The sequence below is a fragment of the Enhydra lutris genome, unplaced genomic scaffold (genome assembly GCF_002288905.1).
Source record: "Enhydra lutris kenyoni isolate GAN:26980312 unplaced genomic scaffold, ASM228890v2 scaffoldscaffold11, whole genome shotgun sequence".
Taxonomy (NCBI): Eukaryota; Metazoa; Chordata; class Mammalia; order Carnivora; family Mustelidae; genus Enhydra; species Enhydra lutris.
In genome coordinates this window covers 28,001,063-28,020,149 of record NW_019154095.1, presented here as the reverse complement: position 1 = coordinate 28,020,149, position 19,087 = coordinate 28,001,063, and the positions used below count along the sequence as shown (strand labels likewise).

Sequence of the window (19,087 nt, the reverse complement as noted above, 5' to 3'; positions counted from 1 at the left end):
CTAATGGGAGTTTGCCCAACTGCTAAGGCATGCAGACAAATCCGAGTTATCTAACAATCTCTCTGGGCATTTTTTTTTTTTTTTTTTTTTTTTTTTTTTTTTTTTGGGAAGACACAATAAAATAAGACAAAAAGAGCAAGCAACTCGACCGACGAACATTTTTGATATGCCGAGATTTTAAGGGCCTTGCGGAAGTGCTCCACAAAGAGACAAGGTTGCATAACATTGGGAATCAGTTAAAGTAAATATCAAAGTGAGCGTTACCTGCATAAGTTCATGTAGAGCAGGATGAAGACTATTTGGGAAGAAGAAAAACACTCTTGCTGAGAATGCGGCAAACAAGCAAACAAAATGTTCTCAGGTATGATTTCGAAAATTCTTATTTAGGATTTCTCCCAAGCAATTATCCTTTTTCTACCACTGGGGCTTAAATTTCTTTTCTTTTCTTTCTTTTTTTTTTTTTTACAATGGAGAGTGATTGGTTTATTAAAATTTGTCTGACCTGACATTTTAGAAGCTTATAGCTCTAATCAGTTTGAGAGAAGATGCAGAATGAAAGAAGACTAATCATTTGTAATGAATGACAACTATTTTGCAAATTAAAAAGGTTTTCAAGATCAATATTAAGAAATAAGTCTTGGGGCGCCTGAGTGGCTCGGTGGGTTAGGGCCTCTTGCCTTCGGCTCTGGTCATGAAATCAGGGTCCTGGGATCAAGCCCCGCACAGGCTCTCTGCTCAGTGGGGAGTCTGCCCCCCACCCCCGCCTCTCTGCGTACTTGTGCTGTCAAATAAATAAATAAAAAAAAAATCACGGATGGTCAGTTTTTTATAGAAGAGTTAAATCAGTACTTTGTGGGGATGAGTACATTTATGGATGACCAAGACAGTCTATGAATATATTTGCAGCAGAATTTTTAAAATGGGAAACTTCGTAAGTAGAAAATCATTTGGAGCTCAACAGCTATAGAGACTTCAGCGATGGAAAGTAAGGAAGCAATTTGTAAGGGAAAATAAAAGTGGAAAAATTGGAGTTGGGGAAGGGTCAGATGATGGCCGTGAGAAATCTCTGGTTAATGGTGAGGGGCAGGCGGGGTGGGGGCGGGGAGGAAGCAAAGATGAGGGGTGTAATCTCCCCTGTCAGTTCTGGGTTCTTCAGAACTAGGAAAGTGTTGAACTCTACACACAACCATGCTGAAGAATGTCCTGGGATGTGGGGAAAGAAAAATTCAGCATTATGGTAAGAACCCTGGGAACACTATGGAATTAACCACTCCCTCCCTCCCTATGTCTTATAAACACTGATGGCAGTAAGCTAATTATAAATTCACATTTTATGTTTTAAACACATGCACATTTTTCTCTTTGTAGGATGATTTTATTATATCAAGTGGTACATTTCATTTTATTTGCCTCAGTTTCTGGTGGTAAGTAGAGCTTAATCTTAGGTATGAATTGGAAAGAGCTTGGTTCCCTGACTTGAAAACGAGGAAACAAAAGGGGTTGATCCCAGGGACGGAAATCACACCGAGGTCCCATGCCATCTATTCCAGGGAAGGACATCATAGTTTTATTTTTCACTTAAGGCTCTGGGGGTTTTCAAAACAGGGGAGACAAATGAGGTACAGGAACTCCTCATAATAGCAATAATCTATATGTATGTCTATATACACATCTGTACCTATATTTATATCCAAATCCATATCACTCATACTAGTTTGATGGTAATTAGTACTTGCTTTGCACCAAGAGGTGGTATGTGTGGGCAGTGGGAGTATTTTGAGCTGTTAATAGACTTCATTAAGGCGGTGGGGCGGTGGGTGGGGGGAACTGCTGTACAGTTCTGTTGGAAGCAACGCAGAACTTGGGGGAGGGCAGGTTTCTATTAACCTCCAGGTCATTCTTGGTTAGCTGCCAATTTCGGAGAAAATTATGCTATCTGCAGAGGTTGTAGTTGGGTAATTTAGAAGGTGTATATGGTGGGTTTTGAGCAGAGTCTGTGGCAGGGATCCTTACTCCTTTCCCCCCATAAATCCATGGAGACTCTATTCTCAGAATAATGTCTTTAAAGACATAAAGTAGGGGCACCTGGGTGGCTCAGTGGGTTAAAGCCTCTGCCTTCGGCTCAGGTCATTATCTCAGGGTCCTGGGGTCAAGCCCCGCATTGGGCTCTCTGCTCAGCGGGGAGCCTGCTTCCCCCCACCCCTTCTCCCTCTCTGCCTGCCTCTCTGCCTACTTGTAATCTCTGTCTGTCACATAAATAAATAAAATCTTAAAAAAAAAAGACATAAAGTAAAAATACACAGGATTACCAAGAAAATCAAGTATATTGCAATATGCTTAATTAATGTGTTTAAAACAAAAACACCCCGAACTCTGATATAAAAATAGATCTGCTTCATATTAACACATGATATAACAAGATTTAGTGGTTAAAATCTTAGTGGTCTAGAATTTTAGTGGTCTAAAAATGCAGAGTAATAATTACTACCAAACTAGTCATGAGGATAATGGTATTTTAAGGTATCTGTGGGTAGTATTTTCTTTTTAAATCTTATAATTGTACTATAACAAAGTTGCAGATACTGTGAACACTATGTGCTTTGTTACTTACATTAACAAGAGAAGTCTATGCCACATTTCAGTTAGAGGTTAGAGAAAATAAAGTTGGAATTTTCCCCATCCAAGGCCATGGGCTACCTAAATCCTGTAAGCCTCTAGTGATAGTTTTCACTGCTCCCTACTTACATATTTTCCTATATATTTGGTATGTTGGTTATTGCTACAATAAATATTTGAGTTATATTTTATCCTCCCAAAGTATTTCATTTTTACCAAATCTGTATGTATACATTTACATATATAGTATGCATATAGTAAATGTATATGAAAGATATTAAGAAGACCATGGGTGGTATAGTAGTACTTCTTAATAGGAATATACTAAGATTAAAAACTACAACCTTTTATTCAGTGACTAAATAATAATGACCCAAAGAGTCATAATCTGGAATATTAGCTATCTCTTCCTAGAAACAGAAAAAAAATTAATCTTATGCACTTTAGCTTTAAAAGAAAAAAACACAAACCTGTGTATGGTTTCAGTTAGAATGGGATTCAGTTATTTTCCTGAGCGTCTAAAGTTCCTGTTACTAAACTGGCCCATTTAAAATAGTAATATGATACTGAATATCACATCCAGGGCCATTGAGCACTATTCAAAAGTGGTCAGTCTGGATCCTTTGTTTCATATAAACATGGAATTTCAACAAGCAAGCAGCAGGGAAAGGAAAAAGCAGGTGGCCCAGTCCAGACTTGGATGCAATGCTAAAGAACATCTTGGGCCAGTAAAGCTCTGTGCAATTATTCAGTCACCCACAAAGCTCCCGTGTCTCCTAGACAACCCCCATCTGCACCATTCCATTAAGGCAAACGTGCCATTTTGTGATTTCCTTTTCTGTCTGAGACTTCTCACCCAATAAACTACCATAAAAGTATTAATTGCTCTGATTTCCAAGGTCAGGCATATTTTCTGTTATGTAGACCTGCTCTGCTGGCCTTTGTGAGATTATTTTCTAATCAGTTACGTGCAACTAAAATCCAAAATAAGGCATGCAATGTATTACATCACAGACTGTGTGACTGAGCTGTTGACAGACACCTGCTTCGAAGGAGGAGACATCACTACCGTCTTCACGCCAAGTGCCAGACATTGCCAGCTCGTCTGCACCCACCACCCACGCTGTTTGCTTTTCACCTTCGTGGCTGAATCGTCTTCTCAAGATCCTACCAAATGGTAAATGTTTGCATTTCTACATAGCAGAAATAGTTTTTTTTTTTTTTTTTTTTTTTTTAGAGAGAGATCACAAGTAGGTGGAGAGGCAGGCAGAGAGAGAGAGAGAGAGGAGGAAGCAGGCTCCCCACCGAGCAGAGAGCCCGATACGGGGCTCGATCCCAGAACCCTGGGATCATGACCTGAGCTGAAGGCAGAGGCTTTAACCCACTGAGCCACCCAGGTGCCCCGCAGAAATAGTTTTTACATGAGGATTACTTACCAATGAGTATTCATCTACCATTTTATAAAATGTATAGTCAGTAGTTGGAAAACATACTGTCCTTCAATTGAAATACAAAATATTACAGAAAAAAAGGATGGTGTTTTGGCAGATAGGGGAGGAGCAGAGGTGCCCCTCAGTGTGGACTTTCCAACTTCTCTGTGGTCTAGATTTTAATGGTGTATTTTCTCTCTTATTTCTCTCCACTTTTATGCCTCTTAATCATTTTGTTCTTTGCTTTTTGATTGTTATTGATGTTGGATGTTATTTAAACTGGTGCTTTTCCCTCAATTATTTTATTAGGAGATAAATATTTGTAATGGTAGTTTCAAAGAATAGTACAGTAGTCCCCTGACACCACCAAGACTTTTGCCATTTCTTCCCTATCTACCTCTCTTTCTATCATCAATCTAATCTATCTGTTTAACCACTTGAATTATTTGAAGACATTATAACATTTCACCCCTAAATATTTCAGTATACATTTTCCTACACGAAAAACATATAATTTTAACAAGAATCCCTTTATATCATCTCAGTTGTCCCCCAAATATAATTTATAGCTATTAACCAGAATCTTCTTCAGAAGATTGCATTTGCATTTGATCACAAATTGCATTTAGTGGTTTTATATCTATAATTATGGTTTTATTTTTATTTTTTTAAAGATTTTATTTATTTGAGAGAGTGAGTGAGAGAGATCATGAGAGGGAGAGGGTCAGAGGGAGAATCAGACTCCCCACTGAGCTGGGAGCCCAATGAGGGACTCTATCCTAGGACTTGGGTTTCATGACCCCAGCTGAAGGCAGTCACTTAACCGACTGAGCCACCCAGGTGCCCTAGAGTTACATTTTTAAAATTTTAGGACATTCCATCCACAATTTTTGTTTCCATGTTGAACCTGAAAATTCAGTAACAAAGCTTTACTACAGAATTAAGTTATCAACATCTTTGTGTCTTATTGCCACATTCATAGATATTTACATAGTACCCAGAACTTATGAAATTACTATTCTAGAATCTAGAGCAGAGCTTGGCAAACTTTTTCTTGACAAGGCAGGGAATAGTTTGGGCTTTACAGGTCAAAAAGCAAAATCAAGAATATTAAGTACTTATATAACCATTTAAAATGTAACCATTTAAAAATATAGAAACCATTCTCAGCTCATGGGCCAGACAAAACAGGTGGAGGATTGTTTTACCAACAGGCCAGAGTTCACCCACTCCCGTTTCCAGGTAGTAGGGAATACAATATGTGATCTTTTAAGTGTAGGGATGTTGGAATGAGAAACAAATTTGCAGTTTTGCCAAGAAAATATTTGTTTTGGCAGGAGATAGAGGAGTTTGTTTCTTCCTCTTTTACTTTCTGTGTGCTGGCTTTTAAGATCCATTCTTTTATTTTTATTTTTTTTAAAGATTGTATTTATTTATTTGACAGACAGAGCTCACAAGTAGGCAGAGAGGCAGGCAGAGAGAGAGGAGGAAGCAGGCTCCCTGTTGAGTAGAGAGAGCCATGCGGGGCTTGATCCCAGGACCCTGAGATCATGACCTAAGCCGAAGGCAGAGGCTTAATCCACTGAGCCACCCAGGTGCCCCAAGATCCATTCTTTTAAAATGTAAATTCTCATGCAGTAATTTTTTTTTTTTTTTTTTTAAACAGGTTTACTTGTATCCTGAAAGACAGTGTAACAGAAACACTGCCAAGGGTGAATATGACAGGAGCCATTTCTGGATATTCTTTCAAGCAATGCTCACACCAAATAAGTGGTAAGTTGTCTTATTAGAATTTGTAAATACTAGTTACTGTGATGTATATGTATAGTCATATCACATATGGTTTTATAATTATAAAACAAAACCCTGCTGTATGGTCATAGAGTCTCCAAATGAAGTTAGTTTCTTCAGTGTAGAATAAAAACTAAGCATGCATATCCCCCCCCATTCATTAAAATTTACACAATAAAAGGACATGATCCTACTACATTAGTCCTCACTATTCGTTTGTTGTTTTTCTCTTTCCCAGTTTAAAGTTTTATATAAAAGTCCTTATTAAACATATGACTTCAAATCAAAAGAGCAGCTGTAAAAGTTGAGATGACACTTGCCTTAATAGTCAAAAGATTCCTGGATAGTTTAGTCAATCAGTCAGAGGGTTAAAGGAGATCAGGGAGGCCAGGGCAGAAAACTGAAACAGTGATTTACAAGTTTACATTGTTGCAATATAAGAAGGACATGGGCATTGTTTTGCTGGCTTCCACCTGAGGGTAGAAATTAAGCAGATTAAGATGAAAACAAAGGATTTCTGAGGAACAGTGGCAGTAAGTGTGGAAAGAGGAAGTCAGGAGGGACAGTTGCTAAGGTAGCATTATTCCAGTTGCCCCTGGAGTCTGGAAGATTGCCATTTGCTGCTTTTGTTTCCAGCTTGCAACAAAAAGGTGTATGTGGGCTTGGACATGAAAGGCATGAACTATAATGGCTCAATTGCTAGGAATGTTCAGGAATGCCAAGAGAGGTGTACGAATGATGTGCACTGTCACTTTTTCACATACGCAACAAGCCAGTTTCCCAGCACAGAGCATCGGTGAGTGAGCAATGGGCTGAACCCAAAGACAGTAAGTAGATCATTACATTATCCGATGAAAAACATGTATTGCATGGAGCACTGGGTGTGGTGCAGAAGCAGTGAATGTTGGAACACTGAAAAGATAAAATTTTTTAAAAAAGGAGAAAAAAAAGAAAAACAAAATTTCTCTTTAGCTAAATGCCAGAATTTACTTTTAGCCCCTAAATGACATTATTACAGTAAGTACAGTGCTGATAGTCTTCTTCACAGAAAGTGCGTTTAAGGCCCAACTCGGATGCATTTGCTTATAATAAGGAGTCTTTTACTGACATTGTTACATTAAAAAAAAAAAAAGATTAACCCATCTCCTAACTAATTTAAAAATGACACATTTCTTCATTGACAGTTTTGAGAGTTATTATTGGTCTGACTATGCCATTCCTGGCCTAAAGGATTATAGAACCAAAAGGAAAAACCCGCTCAGGCCTCTTTAAATGAAAGTTTCTTACCTAAGACAAAATAACTGAAACCCATGTGAAGTGTTTTAAAATCTTTCCCATATTGGATTTTGAAATATTCTAGAGATAAATGGGTAGGATATAAAAAGGACTTGATCTCTAATGATGAATCTGTGTTCTCTTTTTAAAAAAAGTTTAGGGAAGAAATGTCACTGACTTATATTTACAAATATTTGCGATGTTTTTGAGTTCTATGGTAAATTATACTTATGTAGAATCCAAAAGAGAGAAAGAGAAATAAGTTCAAATGACTAATATTTGAATTTACTTTTGGGTTTTAACATTGCCACTCTCCATATTCACAACAGGGACATGAATGCAAAGCAAATAAAGCAATAGAGATTTATTTCAAAAACAATGATAAAACCCTAATAAGCAAGCTTTCATGGTTTGTATTTAGCTTAGTTCATATATCTTTTTACACATTTTATATCTAAGACTTAACACAATGGGGACAGCAAGCCAGGAACTTGGGAGTTGCTGGGCATTATAAAAAAGTTAAACTGCTAAAATTGAGAAGGGCTTGAGAATTCATTACTTCCCACCTGATACTCTTTAGACCATCCTTCCTCCAAAGCTGGCATTTTTGTGATGAAAAACAAAGTTGACAAAATTCACAGGCCCACCAGGTCTTGGCAGAGCAAGGACTGAAGTCCAGCTGTCCGGTTCTCAGATTCATGCTTTTCAGAGCGATCCCTTAGCTGTAATGCCCAGGTAGTGTCTACATTGGAATTTCTTATCACCTTACGCTTTTTCCTGCTTGTATTTAGAGGAGTAAAACATTTTTCCATTTTTGTTTTTAATCAGTAACATTTGTCTCCTGAAGTACACCCAAATGGGGCTACCAACCAGAATAATGAAGCTTGGTTCAGTGGTGTCTGGATTTTCCTTGAAATCCTGTGCGCTTTCTAACCTGGGTAACTCTTATTACTTCGTGAGATGGTTTGGCCATTAAATAGTAATGCGTGCTGATGGTATGTACGATGGGTGCTCACTGTTGAAATGGACCAAATGATCTTTTACCTTCTTCCTGTGAAAAAATTCATTATGTCCTGTATAATTAGAGCTACGTTGGAATTTAAAATAATCACTTTACTTTTCCTCATTTAAAAGAAAATTTTGAAGATCCTGAGATTAAAAAAACTTTAAAAAAATTGTTATGGAGACTTTATTACCTTAGAACAATTTTAGATTTGCTGCAGAGTTGAGGGGAAAGTAGAGATGCCCCATATACCCTTGTGCCCCACCCATGCGCAGACTCCCTCATGATCAATATTCCCCTCCAGAGTGGTATGTTCGTTACAGTTGATTAATGTATGCGAACCCATCCTAATCCCCTCAAGTCCCTGGTTCACTTTCACTTGCACTCTTGGTGGTGTGTATTCTATGGGTTTGGACAATGTCATTACAGTATCATACAGAGAATTTCCACTGCCCTCAAATTCTTCTGTGCTCAGCCTATTCATCCCTCCCTCGCCCCCTAGCTAACTTTTCATATGGCATTTACAAATATGATAACTGGGATTTTACCGATTGTGTGGGAGAACTGATTCCTTAAGCATAGTGTCTTCTGTTGTGCAGCTTGCATTAGGGACATTTTCCCTGGTACGGCGTTTGCAGACAGTAACATTGACAGTGTCGTGGCTCCAGATGCCTTTGTCTGTCGCCGCATTTGTACTCACCATCCCAGTTGTTTGTTTTTTACCTTCTTTTCTCAAGAATGGCCAAAGGAATCTGAAAGGTAAGGAGTTCAGATTAAGATTAATGTGGTATCTTTTAAAACAACTGCTCAAAATCCATTGTTAACAATTCTGAGCTGCTACACATTTGATCTAAATGCCTGCATAGAGTAGATCAAATTTGCAAAGAAGAATTCCTAGCTCCTCTCTCTTTCTGTTCCCAACCTAATGGCCACAAATCCCATGTTAGCAAGGACTCTTGTTTTCTTTAGCTGGGGGAGGTCCCTGCCTTCAGCAAAGAGAGTTGCCTAGCTCTTAACAGAACGAAGAAAACATGGATGACCATTAAGAGGCAACTTCATCCAATGCCCAGTTTGAGATCATTGAGCAGAAAAAGCTAGGAATACCAGTGAAATGTCCAATCACTGTGAAGAGAAGGGGAAGTGAAGGCCTATATTAATGAAATGGGGGATAATTGCGGAGGGAGTTTTGAGACTTGAGGTGGTGTTTCCCTACTGATAGGTATTAATACAGGAAACCATAGTAAAGCGTAAGAATTGTCTTTGATCATTAAAGGGTTATTTTTTGGGGTTGCTGCCCCTCATTAATAAGACCTACTAAAAAAAAAAAAACCCTAAGTCTATTTCAAAATCTAGGTTCTCTATATTATCTGAATCAGAATTCTCAGAATCCTTGGTATTCACTTGATTTGGTTGCCCACATGGGGATTGTGTCCCCAAGAGCAATCCAACCAGGGTAGCCCTCAAGTTCCTTGTCCATCAAGCAAGCCTGGTTTTCCATTGAGCAACTTTCAAAAGTATTCAGTCTGTCACATGAAAATATATCTGTTGCTTTCATTTACTCAACAACATAATGTAATTTATTTGGTGCCTACTGTATACCAGGCACTGTTCTAAACACCAGGGATAATATTAATGAAATAAACAGATAAAAACCCTGCCCTATTTGGACCAGAGTGAAAGTGATAGAGAAGTAATCATATTAGGATATATTGTCCACGTAGGGCCAATAAGATTTGCTGATGAATTTGACATCGGCTCTGGAGGAAAGAAAGTCAATGATAGCACTAAGACTTTTGGCCCAGGGAGCTGAGAGGATGAAAACCCCATCACGGGGATGTAGATTTCAAGAGGGAAGAGATGCCTAGTAGACATCCAGAAGTGTTGAATTGGCAATTGGAAAGAGAAATCTGGAATGAAGAAGAGAGGTTTATGTTCTAGATCTGTGTTCAGGTGTTACCAGCATACATGGTAATTGAAGTGACTGAAACTGGGTGAGAACATTAAAGAACTGAAAGCAGGCAGAGAAGAAAGGAGGTTCAGAGATTGAGCCGTGGGACATGATAAATGCCACAAATTAGAAAGATGGCTTTGATACCATTGGGTTCATCGCTGTTCTTTTTCTTTGTATTCCTTTTATAATATTCTCAATCAATGTAAGAGGAGTAACACATTGGATCCTCAGTACAGGGTGAGAGAGGGGGATGAACACTATAGGCCAAGACTTGGCTTTTTACATTTAAATTAATTAAAATTAAATAGAAGTATATATTCATTTCTACAGTTGTATTAGCCACATCCAAGTGCTCACTAGCCACATGTAGCTAATGGCCATTGCCTTGGATGGCACAGACATGGACTATTTCTATCACTGTGGAAAATTCTGTTGGACAGCTCTGCTCTGCACTGTGATTTGGGGCTAATTAGGAAAAGTTCCTTCCTTCTAGGAAGATGCTCCCTGTGTGGAGTCTGTGTTGGAATGCATTTATCCCTCTCTAAGCCACGAATAAATCTGCCATCCAGAGTCACCCAGCAACTCCGGACGCCAGATTTCTCCGTTAACACGAAAGTGATGGAATCTTTGAGTTGGGTTAGGAGATTTGAAAGAAAGTGGGTAAAGAAGGAAAGTGCTCGGAACACTGACAATAGAACCAGCTCAGAAAATTTTTATGGAGGCAAGTGGTTTCGTTTTGAAGATCTGTCTGCCACCTGTGGATCATGGGGTCTCACTCAATGATTTATGAAGAGTACTTACAAAATGAAAATTTTTTCACTGTCCAGGACCAACATGAATTAATTGCCTTTTGTATGTGCTATAAAAAATGGTTCTTCTCTTTGATATGTCTTACATGATATATTTACATTACCCCCCCCCACTTTTTTTATGGTCAGAAATCTTTGTCTCCTGAAAACATCTGAAAGTGGATTACCGAGTACACGCATTAAAAAGAACAAAGCTCTTTCTGGGTTCAGTCTGCAAAGCTGCAGGCACAGTGTCCCAGGTAAGCTGTGAAAGTACTTTCTCCTGCTCGAGCTCAGCACAGCCGAGGCTGACCAGTGCTGAGGTTTTGTGTCTCATATCTGATCTGTGGTTTGCTGCCTAGTGTTTTGTCACTCCTCATTTTACCACGACACTGATTTCTTGGGAGAAGAACTGGACATTGTTGATGCGAAAGGGCACGAAGCTTGCCAGAAAATGTGTACTGACGCCATACGCTGCCAGTTTTTTACCTATTCCCCATCTCCAGAATCTTGCAACGAAGGGAAGTAAGACCTATGAAGAGTTACGTATACACTCTTGTCCCATCTTCTAGAGGGGTGCGTTATGTTTATACTCTTTTGTTTCCAACTTGCAGGGGTAAATGTTACTTAAAACTTTCTTCAAATGGATCTCCAACTAAAATACTTCATGGGAGAGGAGGCATCTCTGGATATACATTAAGGTTATGTAAAATGGATAATGGTGAGTTTAATGTTACCTGAGGAAAAATACATCTGAAGGAGTTACTCTGTACCAAATATATCACGACAGAGAGAGTCATTAATAGCCGTAAAGGGGAGAAAATTAGTACGATACAAACTTAGATGCAATTTTCTCTTATTTTTGCTCCCGTCACTCAGGCTGACCATTTTTTATGGGTAATTATTGGGCCTTAACTAGACTCTGTTAGTATTAAATGAATATGTGTTTTAATTTGACACATTTATACAGCTGGTGTTTCATGGTGAGACTCAGGTTTAGCCAACACTTTGATGTTTGATTCTTATCATGAAGGCCAGTGATCTTTCTTATCATCCTTTAAAAAATGAATATCAGCCATCATTTTGGTTAATCAAATCATTCATTTTCTGTCCATCGGCCATGACTTGACTTTTAACTGAAAGATAAATAATTATCATATGTTTGAAAAATTATGTATTTATTCAAAAAATAAAGTAGTTCCTTCTCAGTGGCCTTCATTCTTTCTGATTGTCTACAAGTGTTCTGCATATCTATTACTATTGGCAAACATTTACAGTAAAACCTTTTTAATTTATAACAATGAGTGTGGTAGGGTAGAAAGGAAATAAAAAGATTGTATACATTAAAGAAGACCTATACTAACATAAAAATTTTAATGGAAATCAGACCAGCTGTGGCCAATTCCAGGGGCTAATTTCTAAGCATAGTACCAAGTGCTGGTTTTTAGGCAAACAGACGATCTAAGGGACAGAATCCCCAAGAGGAAAGAATATACCACACTCCTCCCTAAATTACCCATTATGACTTCAGTATTTACTGATTTACATAAAACTGCATTTTAGACTTTTGTTGCTTAATGTCCAGTATTATAAAGTACTACAAATTTAAGATTCAATGAGATTTAGTGAATAAAAAGGAGTGATGATTATACTTTGTAATGGTTTTCAGAGTATGAAAATTTTTTTGTGTCAGAATTCTCTGCTGAGAAGATGAGTAAATCCTTAACTTCTGAGAACTTGTCACATAGCATATACCATATTGTGTGTAGTGCTTAACATCCTAACTAGGAAACCGTGCCTTCCTGGGGTGTTGAGGGGTCTGATGGGAATCTTTGGATGGCCCGAGCTCCTTTAAAAAGCCAGCCAATGAAGTTGTATCTCAAATATTCTCTGTTTTCCTCACAATACATTTACCTGAGACGGAAGGAGCATTTACAATAATTCTGTCATCTGCTAAGCACTAGAAGGGATGCTTGACATTTGGCAGATTTTGTTGTTAGTGATATTGATATAGTTTCTAAAATGGGAATCACACTTACACCTTAAATTGCAGAATCCATTCCCCACCCACCTTCCTTCTTAGCTTTTTCTCTAACAAATGTATGGATTCTGGTCCGTGAAGGCTACAGTATATATCACGTAGAAATTGATAGCTGAAGCAGAAAATACAAGATAAAGGGAAATAAAATCTTACAACTTTTTAGGGCACCTTCTGAAACTAGATAATTAGATTTTCCTGCACTATACTAGATGAAATAATACCCTAGTTGGCGGGGGGAGGGGGGATACCTACTGGAGACAGTTATCATGTCTTACATTGTCATTGGTCTTCATAACTTCTTGAAGATACATAGCAATTGCCGTAAAAAAAATGTTTCCTGACACAAAATCTAACACTAAACACATATGTTCAGCATTTTGTTTAAACTGAGAGATGAAAGGGAATGAACAAGACCTATTACTTATCCCTAAGAAAGACTTTCTTGTTTGTAACATATTTTAGTTATGGCTTACCTATTAATTTTCCTAAACTTTGCCGTTCCTTTCTTGTAAATCATAATGGCTTCCCTGAAATTCTAGAATCTAGTCAAAATCTTCAAAATGTTATTCTGAAGCTAATCTCACTCCATCTACTCTCAGGTGAGAACTCTTCTCTCAGCATCCCAGCCTGTTTAGGCTTTCTCAAGCACATCAAGCTTATTCCTGCCTCCACATGCACCAACTGGTGTTTTCTCCAAGACTCCTTTTCCTGACTTCTCCTTTGATTTGAAGTCTGCCCCAGGATTATATATCCATTTCCCTCAGACTTTGTGTTTACCCATACTTTGTGTTTACCCACAAAACCAGGAGGCGGGCCATCTAGGACTTGGCTTCTGTCTAGTGACTCTCTTGCTAATTTCACACTCCTCCTTTAGCTAAGGCCATGAACCTTCCCTCATCCTCTGGGCCTTGCTATTCTAAGTGTAGTCTGGGTGTAGCATGTTGAGGTTACCGGTAAACCTGCTAGAAAGAATTTCAGGTTTCACCCTAGACTGAATCAGAATCAGTATTTTAAAAAACAATCAGGTGAAAAAATAAAAAATAAAAGATAACCCGGTGATCCATATGCACATTAAAATATGAGAAGAATTCCTCTAGAAAACTGTTGTCTATGAGCACCTCATTCCCATTCTACCTGGGTTGCTGGGCCAGATTTGGCCAAGGCTCCCATCAGGAGGGTGGGTGCTCATGTTTGGCATCTCGGGAAGTGGAAGCAGAATGGACTGTCCTACCCAGGGCAGCTAAGACAGGAAGAAACAGAGGGGTAAATCAGAATCAAAGTCCTTGAGAGAACGTCCAACTGTCAACAAGACCCAAAGGCAGAAGCAGTTCAAAAACAGAAGAGCAGCTCAGGTTTGGATGGAACGCAGCTGGAGCAGGAGAGACTGGGATCAAAGGTCAGCCCAAAGGGAAGAAGATGGGGAAATTGGACAGATGCTGTAAACTGAGTGGAAGGATATTCTCAAGCTTCAGGGATGATTTAAATTCAGATTCCTAGGCTCTGCTGACCAAGTTTCTGATCTTATCAGGTCTGAGGGAAGCTCAAGAGGTTGCATCTCTAACAAATTCCCAGCTGATGTGATAGGTCTAAGGGCCACCCTTGACAATGACTTCTTTGAAAGAACCATTAGGGTTTATCATGTGAGGGAGGATAAGACTGAATGCAATACCGGATGAGACTTTCTTTGGGGATGTGTGATTACCAGGCGCCTCAGTCATTCAGTTTTCCTGTGTATGCTTCGCTTGCCAACTTGATTACAAAATTTCTTCATGTCAGCGTCATGATAGAATATGGAATCAAGGGAAGGTTTTCTCCTCTTTGAACCTGAAGGGACGTAACTACTGATGGAAAAGGAAGATTTAGGAAGCTCCTCATTGCCACCCCTCTGTTGCAGTGTGTACAACCAAAATCAAACCCAGAATTGTTGGAGGAACGGCATCTGTTCATGGCGAGTGGCCATGGCAGATAACTTTGCAGATCACGTCACCCAGCCAGAGACACCTGTGTGGAGGCTCCATCATTGGAAACCGGTGGATATTAACAGCTGCTCACTGTTTCGACGAGTTGGTACCATTCCTGTTTTTATTAGTTCCCCAGGCTCACACATATATTAAATCTGTCATTAGCATTTTAGTAAATACTTTAAAAATGCAAATTATCCTATTTGCTAAATTAAATTTCTAGAGTGAAAAAAAGAAATGCAGAAGGTAAGAACCACTTATGGTCTGCCAGTATCAGATGAGGTGCGTTAACATGATGGCATACTATTTCATGTGCCCATTTAAATGCATCCAAATGTCCAGGAGTGTTCTTGGTAGTTCCATCAGGACATATCTTCTGTGCATTGTCTTGGGCCTCGGGTCCAGAACTAAACACAAGGAGAATTTCCCCTTCTCTAAATCTAATATGCCATTCTCTCCCTTGCTGCTTCTTCCCCGTCTCTCTTTTCTCTTCCCCCTCCTCCTCTCTCTCTCTCTCTTCTCTCCCTATGTTTCCAAATACAGAAGGAAGAGTTCATTATAAATCCTCAAATTGGATTCCCTACTTAGGTCAGTTTCAATATTGGCCAGACCTAAAAGCTCCATCGGGAGATTATGTGTATCCCAGGGAATTTTAGTTGGCCAAACTTGCTCTTTGTACTTCAGAATTCTCTTGAGTTTCCAGACATGGTATTGTGTGTGTGTGTGTGTTTTTTTTTTGTTTGTTTGTTTTTTGCCAATATGTAGCATACTCACATTATAACTCACAGATATGTTTGAAGTCCATAGTCTCCTTTACCTTTTTTTTTTTTTTTTTTTAACCTTTTTCCTATGAGAAAATGGAGTACCAGAAATCCAAGTGAATTTCTCAGGATCACAGCTAATAATGCTAGGATTGAGACTAGAACCTGGAACTCTTCATGAGAGGGAGATTGAGCGAGAAAAAGAGAGAGAACACGTGTGTGTGTGTGTGTGTGTGTGTGTGTTGGGTGAAAAGAGCCTTCATTCATTTTTATGTGTTTTTTATAGTATATACTAACCCAGAGCTTTCTATGGGAGGAATATGTGAGTGAAAAAGCTTACTATGCAATCACTCCTTTCCATCAGAAAGCCCACCACCTGTAGAAAACGTTAGTAATAGGTAATTAGCAACTTGGTAATGGGAATTTCTTATCCTCTTATTGTTTTTTCCTTAGGGTAGAGTCACCTAAAATCTTGCGTGTCTATAGTGGCATTCTAAACCAATCAGAAATTAAAAAGGACACATCTTTCTTTGGGGTTCAAGAAATAATAATTCATGATCAATATGAAGTGGCAGAAAGTGGGTATGATATTGCCTTGTTGAAACTGGAAACCGCAATAAATTACACAGGTATGTTGGAATTTTAAATGGGAAGTTATCAAGAATGATTTCCTAGAGGTAATGTTTAACACCTCCAGATTCATGACCTGACCTCAGCAATCTCAAGGTGGTGTGATCGTGAAAGAGAGAGGGTCTGCAAAGCTAGTCTTTTAGTCTGTTAAGACTGGCACTCTTTCCTGATTATTAAATAAATAAAAAATAAATAAATTTTATTGTGGGATGTGGGTGAAGAGCTAAGTTTTCTGCAGGTTTTCTCAGATGCACCCAATGACATAACTCTATAACATATTGGAATATTAAAGATGATTTATATCTCTCTTTTAGAGACAAAAAGATCGCAGGTCAGAACAAGTAAGCAATTTCTACAGGGTCACAGACCTAGTTAGAGAGATGGAGTTCATGGGGAAGGCTGTGCCTTGTCTCCGCCTCATTCCCTCACCCATCTAGTATGTGACGGATAATGCTGAACATGAGTGAAAATGAATGGAAATGAGGCAAAACCCAAATATAATAAATAGAGAACACCAACATGATATAAAGCCAAAGCAGAGAGTCTCTCCTGGGAGAGAAGATATATTTTGATTCTGATGACTAAACTATGATTTTTAAAATTTAGATGCTCAGAGGCCCATATGTCTACCTTCCAAAGGAGATAGAAATGTAATATATACTGATTGCTGGGTGACTGGATGGGGGTACAGAAAGTTAAGAGGTAAGAAATGATGTTTCTCAGTGTGCTCCATCCTAAAGGTAAAGAACATAGCTCAGGTTTACCCTTATCTGCTGTATCATGGCATACAGCTAAAATGTGAGTAAAATAATCATGTCCTTCAACTACAGAAAGCATGTTAATAAAAGTGAAAGGCAGGGCACCTAGGTGGCTCGGTCGGTTAGGCGTCTGCCTTCAGCTCAGGTCACGATCTCAGGGTCCTGGGATCAATCCCCACATCAGGCTCCCTGCTCAGCGGAGAGTCTGTTTCTCCCTCTGCCCCTCCTTCTGCTCATGCTCTTGGTCTCTCTCTCTCTCTCTCATTCTCAAATAAATAAATAAATAAAACCTTTAAAAAAATAAAAAGGTAAAGTTGCCCAAGTGAGGAGGATCCCACATCTGTTTGATTGGAAATTTTAAACATGACAATCTCATTTAAAGACTAATTATTTTTAATTGACGTTTAATATGAAACCTAGCACTTTTCATGAAATGTCCTGGCCTATTCCGTTATTTTCTCTGGGCTGTAATTCCAGTTAGAGGCATACTTAATTTTGAACTTAATGTTCACAAATAATCTCTATATTTTGTAATTATAAAAGGTTTATGAGGTAAACCTAATATTTTTTCTAGATTTTTATATAAGTATGATTTTGATTTTAAATTCATACCTTTATATTATATATATATGATGATTCCATTAACCATTTTTTTTTCAGGCAAAATACAAAATACTCTCCAGAAAGCTAGCATACCCTTGGTGACGACTGAAGAATGCCAGATAAGATACAGAAGGCATAAAATAACGAATAAGATGATCTGTGCAGGCTATAAAGAGGGAGGGAAGGATGCTTGTAAGGTAAGAGTGTTTTCAACCAGTTGAATACATTCACATTAGAATGTTTAATGCATTTTTTAAAGAGAGAGCGAGAGCGAGTGCATGCACACAAGCGGGGGAAGGGCAGCAGGCGAAGGAGAGAATCCCAAGCATGTTCCACACAAGGAGCCTGATGTGGGGATTGATCTCACGACCCTGAGATCATGACTTGAGCCAAAACCAAGAGTTGGACACTTAACTGACTGAGCCACCCAGGCACCCCAGAAAGTTTAATGCATTTAAAAAGCAATCTTCTGGAAACCATGATATATTATTTTATTTACATTGAAGTTTATTGAAGAGCCAAGAACAGAATTTTAAGCAAAACCACTCTGAGGGAAATGTATTTAGATCAGAAGCATCTGAACTCACATGTGCACCTTTTCTTCCCCCTTCTTCACCCCATCACAGGGAGACTCAGGGGGCCCCCTGTCCTGTAAACACAACGAGGTCTGGCATTTGGTGGGCATCACCAGCTGGGGAGAAGGCTGTGGTCAAAGGGAACGGCCAGGGGTTTACACCAACGTGGTTAAGTATGTGGACTGGATTTTGGAGAAAACTCAAGCAGTGTGAAAGAGTCCCCACGTGCCATTTGACACCTGAAAGGCAAACCAGATTATTTCTGGGAGGAGGGTTTTGATTGCACTGAAGACAGAAGCTGGGCCGCCATTTTCCTCCACAGGTTATGGTACTGAGATAGTAACGCAGTGAAGGGGGTGGGTATTTGTGAGAATGTGCCAAGAGAAACAAATGATCATCTTCAAAACTTCCATTCTATGATAATCGTTGTTTTCAGCATCCAGTCTCTTGGTTTTTGATCACATGTTACTGGGCCAAAGAAATACTCTATGGTGATTTTTTAAAAATTCAAGTATTGATATTTTTTAAGATTCAAGAATCCAGTTGTGGCACCAGAGGCTCCAGTAGAGCTGCCAGAAGCAACCACCATAAAAAAATTTGTGAAGTGAGAACGGGGAGCTGGAGAAAATGGGGACAAGGACAGTCACCCTCATTTTGCAAGAATCTGTACTCTGCCTACATGAACATCTTTCTTTTGTGAAAGAAGAACTTGACTGGATTCAATGGGTGGTTTTCAGAATAATCAGGAATTTTTGTCATTTCAATTTTTTTTTTTTTAAGAGGGAGAGAGCAATGGGTGGAGGGTGGGGCAGAGGGAAGGGAGAGAGGGAGAATCTTGAGCAGGCTCCATGCTCAGCACAGAGCCTGATGCAGGATTTGATCCAATGCCCCTGAGATCATAACC

The 19,087-nt window shown here is 39.0% G+C and overlaps 1 protein-coding gene across 3 annotated transcripts; it reads left to right on the top strand.

The window, feature by feature from the left end:
* Positions 1-329: 329 nt before the first annotated feature.
* LOC111144552 (coagulation factor XI) lies at positions 330-18,588 on the top strand. Of its 3 annotated transcripts, none has more exons than XM_022498880.1 (15): positions 330-361; positions 1,369-1,424; positions 3,631-3,793; positions 5,713-5,819; positions 6,474-6,633; positions 7,941-8,050; positions 8,715-8,874; positions 11,005-11,114; positions 11,217-11,379; positions 11,469-11,575; positions 14,790-14,958; positions 16,071-16,246; positions 16,854-16,949; positions 17,666-17,805; positions 18,235-18,588. In XM_022498880.1, the coding sequence occupies exons 1-15, from the start codon at positions 330-332 to the stop codon at positions 18,394-18,396; spliced, it is 1,911 nt and encodes a 636-aa protein (XP_022354588.1). In that variant the 3' UTR covers positions 18,397-18,588. The 3 variants fall into 3 exon arrangements, with proteins under 3 accessions (XP_022354588.1, XP_022354589.1, XP_022354590.1); XM_022498881.1 differs by lacking the exon at positions 330-361 and adding an exon at positions 14,240-14,247 and having other exon boundaries at positions 1,370-1,424; positions 11,469-11,579; XM_022498882.1 differs by lacking the exon at positions 330-361 and having other exon boundaries at positions 1,370-1,424; positions 5,713-5,816.
* The last annotated feature ends 499 nt before the right edge of the window (positions 18,589-19,087 follow it).

Excerpts from the sequence above, each read along its gene's own strand:
- LOC111144552 (XM_022498880.1), top strand. The coding sequence starts at position 330 with ATGCGGCAAACAAGCAAACAAAATGTTCTCAG. Across the intron at positions 8,875-11,004 it reads TGGCCAAAGGAATCTGAAAG|AAATCTTTGTCTCCTGAAAA; the intron begins GTAAGGAGTTCA and ends TTTTATGGTCAG. Across the intron at positions 11,576-14,789 it reads GTTATGTAAAATGGATAATG|TGTGTACAACCAAAATCAAA; the intron begins GTGAGTTTAATG and ends CCTCTGTTGCAG.